Consider the following 6,518-nt stretch of genomic DNA (forward strand, 5'->3'; position numbering starts at 1 on the left):
GAAAAGTATTATGTTTATATAATTCCTGAGTGTAGATCAACCGCAAGTTCCACTATTTATGAGTATGATGAGAAAGGGACTGCGTTTATGTATATAAACGTGAATCAACGTCCGTTCGATATTAGTTGGTGTGAGTGACTATGAGTAGTGACCCATCGAGGGAGAACGGAATAGGTACGTCGTTCCCCCTCGAGGGAAGACGGAGCCATCCACTGCGGCTCTCAAATAACGTCTTCCTCTAGTCAAGGATATCAAACTACTGCTCGCTTCAGGTGGCCAGAGAGCCGGCTACTTATGCCTTTACTCAGCATAGTATGACGCAGCTTCCCGTGGGCACACCTTATCACGTGCATTGAACATGTCACCTCATAGCCAGTGGAAAGTTTCAGGGGATGAATCTGAATATAAATCAGATATAAGTAACCCATTTATATAATACTTCTGTTGATGAGACAGGGGCCATTACATGCATGCAGTTGTAGTTAAACGATCATATTCAAGTTCCATTTGAATTCGTAATTTTTCTTTTTTCTTTTTGTTTTAACATTTCCTTCACACGACTTTTACTTTTCTTATTTTTTTTCTGTCAACTTTCTCCAGTTATTGATTGCAGGTGAACTCGACGTTTCCTCACGACATTACGAGCAGATGTCTCCTGCAGAAAGTTACCCTGAATACACGAGAACCAATAAGGTGCGCCCTCCACTGTCAGAACACACCTGGGTGCTCCCTCTACTGCCTTCAAGGTGACTCTTCGTATTATTGTTTGTCATGTTTTCTCTCTTGTTTACTTTCACATGTTGCCACTTAATATGTTTACACACACCCACATCCACACACCCACATCCACACACCCACATCCACACACCCACATCCACACACCCACACACCCACATCCCCACACACCCACATCCACACACACCCACATCCACACACACCCACATCCACATCCACACACACCCACATCCACACACACACACACACCATCTTCCTCTTATTAACCCAAGTATTGTGTTTAACAACCTCATTAGTGTGTTTAACGACCCCAGTAGTATGTTTTAACGACCTCATTAGTATGTTTAACGACCACAGTACTTTGTAGTATGTTTTAACGACCTCAGTAGTATATTTTAACGACCACAGTAGCATGTTTTAACGACCTCAGGAGTATGTTTAACGACCCCAGTAGTATGTTTGACGACCCCAGTAGTATGTTTATCGACACCAGTAGTATGTTTGACGACACAGTAGTATGTTTGACGACCCCAGTAGTATGTTTAACGACACCAGTAGTATGGTTTAACGACCAAAGAAGGAGGGTAAGACTGTGGGAGGCTTACACCCTAGTTAGATACAGACCACGAAGACCTTCCTTGAGGAGTAATCCAGCACTGGTAGTCACTTTAAGCAACCTAAGACCATACAGGTGTGCAGAGTACTGAATAATGGATAGACTGATGACGTGAACCAAGTCATTGTCAATACTGTCGGGCTCGTCATCAACAGACATACATCCTGTGCAAAATGTCTCTGGTGTTTGGATGATGGGGTTTAAGATAATCCCCCAGCCTCTTTCACCTGAAGATTAACCATCCTAATGCTAACCCAAATTAACCTACTCTAAAGTAATCTAACCTAATTTAACCTACGTACCGTTTGGGTGTTTAATCATCAGATGAAATAAGCTGGGGTCTAATCCTCATATGATCCGAGTTTGTAATAAAAGTAATAGAGAACTTCTTTCAATGTATATTGTTTATATTTTACTTGGCAGATCTGGTGTGTACACTCTACAATGCGATGGTGACACAGGCGTGGAACGGTAAAACGCTGTTAACTGGAATACCCTTTCAGAGGTGCTTCGCCTCTTCTCATGATCCTAGAGACATAGCACTCTCCATTGCAAACTCCTCATCCTCCAGTACCTTTAATTCCGATCGGAATTCCCAACAGATGTACAACGGCTACACCTGTTTCTTTGTCGACTACTGCTTCATGACCATTAACACAGTCGAACCTTATTGGAAAGGCGACTTGGGTGTTCCTTATCAGGTGTCCACCATCAAGATACTGACACGTCAAGATGCAAACACGAAACACTTCTTCCAAGACGTAACAGTGCGACTGGGAAACTCAAGTGACTACTTCAGCAATCCGATTTTCGCCTTCTATGCTGGACCCGCTCCTCTCAAGGCCTTGGTGACTTTGGTGAGCCCTTCTCCAGCCTTCGGGCGCTACCTCCTCATCCAGTCTGGCGTTAGTGACTTCTTTTGTATGTGCTCCATCCAGATCTTCAAGTAAGCAAGAGTTCGGTATGAAGAGATCGAGTGTGATGGGGGAGTTTCCTATAACTGGTGAACGTATCTAAAATGAAAAACACTAGAAAACAAAATTCACGCTTTTTATTATTAATTATAAACAGTAAATCTGGTGTAAACATATGAACAATGAATATTGTCTTATTGAAAGAAATACCCAATGTACAATACCTGAGGATTCTTTCAACCAAGGTCTCTGGGGTTACAGACCTTGCTATCAACAGCTTGTGCTTTGGTGTTGCCCCGGGAGTGATATGTGCCACCTCTAGCGCCATTGTCATTTTTTATTTTTTTATTCTGTGTAAACTAATAGACTAACTTTGGTTGGCTATTTTAGTGCAGTGCAAGATATTTGCTCCAAACAACCCCTAAAAAAGAATTGGTTACATTGAAATCCCAACTCACAAATTATTACATCATAATCGTAGCTCATGGGAAACAAAGTGGCTGGTGAAAGAGTTTCTGAGATGATGATAAACATTGTAAAGCATATACTGTCCAGGAGAGCTGGTGTATGTCTAGTGTTGTTACGTAACGCATCTGTTCTGTCCGAGATTTCGCCTAGTAGTTTTTAGAACTGGTGTCCATACACACTATAAGACTATGCGGACCACCTGAAGATTGCCCCCCCTCCCCCCCCAACCACACTTATTTCACCTTGGGATTAACCACCTAACCCAACTTAACCCCTAGATAGCATTAGGGTAGTTAATATTCATGTGAAATAAGATGGAGGTGGAGGGGAGACTATGCTTTTAGCCATATGGTCCTGTGGAGGTTTAGAAAGTTTAGGTCATACTATAATCATATATATATATATATATATATATATATATATATATATATATATATATATATATATATATATATATATATATATATATATATATATATATATATATATATATATATATATACACACTGTATCTTTAACCATAGGTCTAGTTCACAGGAAGTACCAAGGTGACCTACAGTGTTTTACTTCGTTATAAGAACTTAAGAACATAAGAAAATAAGGAGTCTACAATAGGCCGGTTGGCCTGTGCGTGGCAGCTCCTGTCGAGAGTTACTACCACTCTCTATCATCCATGAATCTATCTAGCCTCATTTTAAAACTTTCCAGCACTTACTACAAAGTTGCTAAGCTTGTTCCACTCGTAAACACCTCGATATTAGAGACGTGAAAATTACAACTTACTTCAAATTAAGGGAGAAAATATTACTCCAATTTATTACCTTATTTTGCTTTAGTATATTGTTTCTTGTAAAAAGTTTCATTACATATTTTTTGTTACTTTGTTAGCTGTAAAAATTTAGTCGAAAGTGTCAATTGAATGATATATATATATATATATATATATATATATATATATATATATATATATATATATATATATATATATATATATATATATATATATATATATATATATATATATATATATATATATATATATATATATATATATATATATATATATATATATATATATATATATATATATGTTGACCCAAGCATGACTGTGACCGGGAACGCTATGGTCACAGTCATGGGCTAGTGGGCCGTGGGTTCGAATCCTGGCGGGTTGAGGTATTGTATGAGAAGTCCGCGTGCTATTGGGCTAATGAAAAAAAAAAAAAATATATATATATATATATATATATATATATATATATATATATATATATATATATATATATATATATATATATATATATATATATATATATATATATATATATATATATAATCACACAGGGAAAAGGGGAAACAAATGAGCAACTTAGCTTTCGTCTTTATTCAAGACATCTTCAGAGGCAACTGAATTAGGTCGGTCGGTGATTCGGAGAGGAGAGAGCATTAGCTCTGAGGGTGCAAGAAGGGTACCGTACAAGGTAAAGTTCAGAAGTGGGAAATATAGGAGGAGGTTGTGGGCTATCCACCTTGCGGAGACGAGGTTTTGTCTTCCGTCAACAGTGCTGCATTAGAGGACTCATGCGGTTGGGGAAGGCCGGTCTCAGCCAAGCTAAACTAAGTTGTTCTATTTTATGTTTCTTGGGGCATATTATGTTAGGGGGGGGGGGGGTGTCCCTCCAGGTCGTTGTGGCACTGGAGGGATGATCCCCATCTTTTTCGTTTCTAGTTTTTATTGTGGGTGTTTGTGATCTTTTGAGGTCTTTGTTTGTGGGGTCCCTCCAGGTCCTTGTGTGACTGGAGAGTTGTTCCCATCTTTTGCTTCTTTTTGTTGTGTATATAAAGGTTCTGGTTCTTCGTTATCAGTTTTTATTCTAGGCCACCATCTGTGTGATGTGTTGTTGTTTTCCTCATTTAGTTGGTTTAGTATGTGTATGGGATCCTGTTCTTGGTGGATTTTTTTCCCATATTGCATTTGCTTGGGTGTGTCTTCTGGTGTTGAGTGGGTCTATGCCGTGTTCTGTGTGTATGTCTTGTGCTGTTTGTGTGTATGGTGGTTGGTGTTTTGCCGCTCTTCTGAGGGCTATATTTTGCACTGCTTGAAATTTAAGTTTGTTTGTTCTTGCGATTGTGTTCAGAGGTATCGGAGGGTATTCTAAGTGTGGTCTGATCAGTGCTTTGTATAGGTTAAGTTGCGTGTTGGTGTTTAATTGGCGGAATCTTCTGAGCTTTGTAAGTTGTGATTTTGCAATTGCTATTCTTTCATTGATGTGGGGGATTATTCCGCTTCTGGTTATCTTGAGTTCTAATATTTTTCCGTTGGCAGCATATGGTATTTGTTGGTTGTTGACAATAATGGGGAAGGGATTTGTTTTTGCGATGTGAATTATTTTGAATTTTTGGACATTGGTTTTAATTTCCATTTTCTTTCATAGTTGTTTATTATCTCTATTTCTCTGCTTGTTCTGATGGCCATCAATTGTTTGGATTTTCCCGGGTACCTGACTATCTGTGTGACATCATCTGCATATGCTACTTATTCTGATTGCCGTGGTTGCGGCATGTCTGCTGTGTATACAGTGTATAATGTCGGCGATATATTACTGCCTTGGGGAACTCCACTGTGAAGGTTGAAAGTTTGTCCTAGATGGTTGTCGATGATTAATTTGGCCTTTCTATTGTCTAAAAAATTGCATAGTAGTGTGGTGATATTGGTAGGCATGTCCAGTTTGACTATTTTCAACTTCAGTCCTTCATGCCAGACTTATCAAATGCTTTTGATACATCTCTTAGAATTATATTACATTGGTCTCTGTTACTTGCAGCATTTGCAATTGAATCGTATATTAGTGCTATTGCTGTGTTGGTTCCTCGATTTCTCCGAGAGCCTTGCTGTCTCGGGTTATGTTTGTTTTCTTGGTCTAAATAATTTCTGAGTCTGTGGCTGACTTTTTTCTAATATTTTACTTGGTGTTTCCAGTAGTGAGATAGGTCTGTAGTTCTCTGCTTGGGTATGGTTCTTTCCTACTTTCGGGATGAGTCTGATTTTGGTTATTTTAAATTTGGTAGGGAAGAAGCCAGTTGCAAGTGAGGCATTATATATATTTTTAAGCTGTTCGATCATTGACTCAGGAACGTTTTGTAGTACGATTTTATTAATTTGGCTTATGCCAGGTGCTTTGTTCTTAAAGCTTGCTATTGTTTTTTCAATATCATTTTGGGTTAATGGAGCAATTATTGGGTTATTAATATTTAATGAATTAAGGTTGATTTTCCTAGTAGGTTTCCATTTCTCTGTTCTGGCTCAAATATGTTCTAGTTGCCTGTTCTGTTTCTTGGCAGAAGCTTCTACTGTCTTCGTCGTTGATTCTGAATATGTCTTTCCAGTATTCTCTAAATATTGGTTCTTTATCGTGTGGTTCTGTTGCCTTTCTACCGTTTTTGTCCTTTGTGTAGCCAATTTCTTCCGAGTTAGTTCCCATTACGTTTTTTATTTTTTTCCAGAATGCCTTTTGGGTTTCTGTAGTCTGCTTGTGTGTCATAGATCAGTTTGTTCCATTTTTTCATTGTATTTGTTCTTGCTTATGACTTTCAGCTCTTCTTTTATATTCCTGTATAATATTCTGATGTCATTGTTCCACCCGTGTGTTTTTGTGTATTCATATAGATTGGTGAATCTGGTTTGGATCATTTTCTCTTCATATGTTAATTGTGCATGTGGTAATGTACGGTATGTTGTTTTTGGGATGTTGTTTTTCATTGCTGTTATTACTTCATTGTACCAT

At 38.3% G+C, this 6,518-nt stretch overlaps 1 protein-coding gene across 1 annotated transcript; it reads left to right on the forward strand.

The window, feature by feature from the left end:
* The first annotated feature begins 604 nt into the window (after positions 1–604).
* On the forward strand, positions 605–3,102 carry LOC121870759. The gene is made up of 2 exons (XM_042372703.1): positions 605–746; positions 1,775–3,102. Exon 2 carries the CDS (start codon positions 1,801–1,803, stop codon positions 2,299–2,301), a length of 501 nt encoding a protein of 166 aa, XP_042228637.1. The 5' UTR covers positions 605–746; positions 1,775–1,800; the 3' UTR covers positions 2,302–3,102.
* The last annotated feature ends 3,416 nt before the right edge of the window (positions 3,103–6,518 follow it).

This window comes from Homarus americanus, unplaced genomic scaffold, assembly GCF_018991925.1.
Source record: "Homarus americanus isolate GMGI-L3 unplaced genomic scaffold, GMGI_Hamer_2.0 scaffold49310, whole genome shotgun sequence".
Taxonomy (NCBI): Eukaryota; Metazoa; Arthropoda; class Malacostraca; order Decapoda; family Nephropidae; genus Homarus; species Homarus americanus.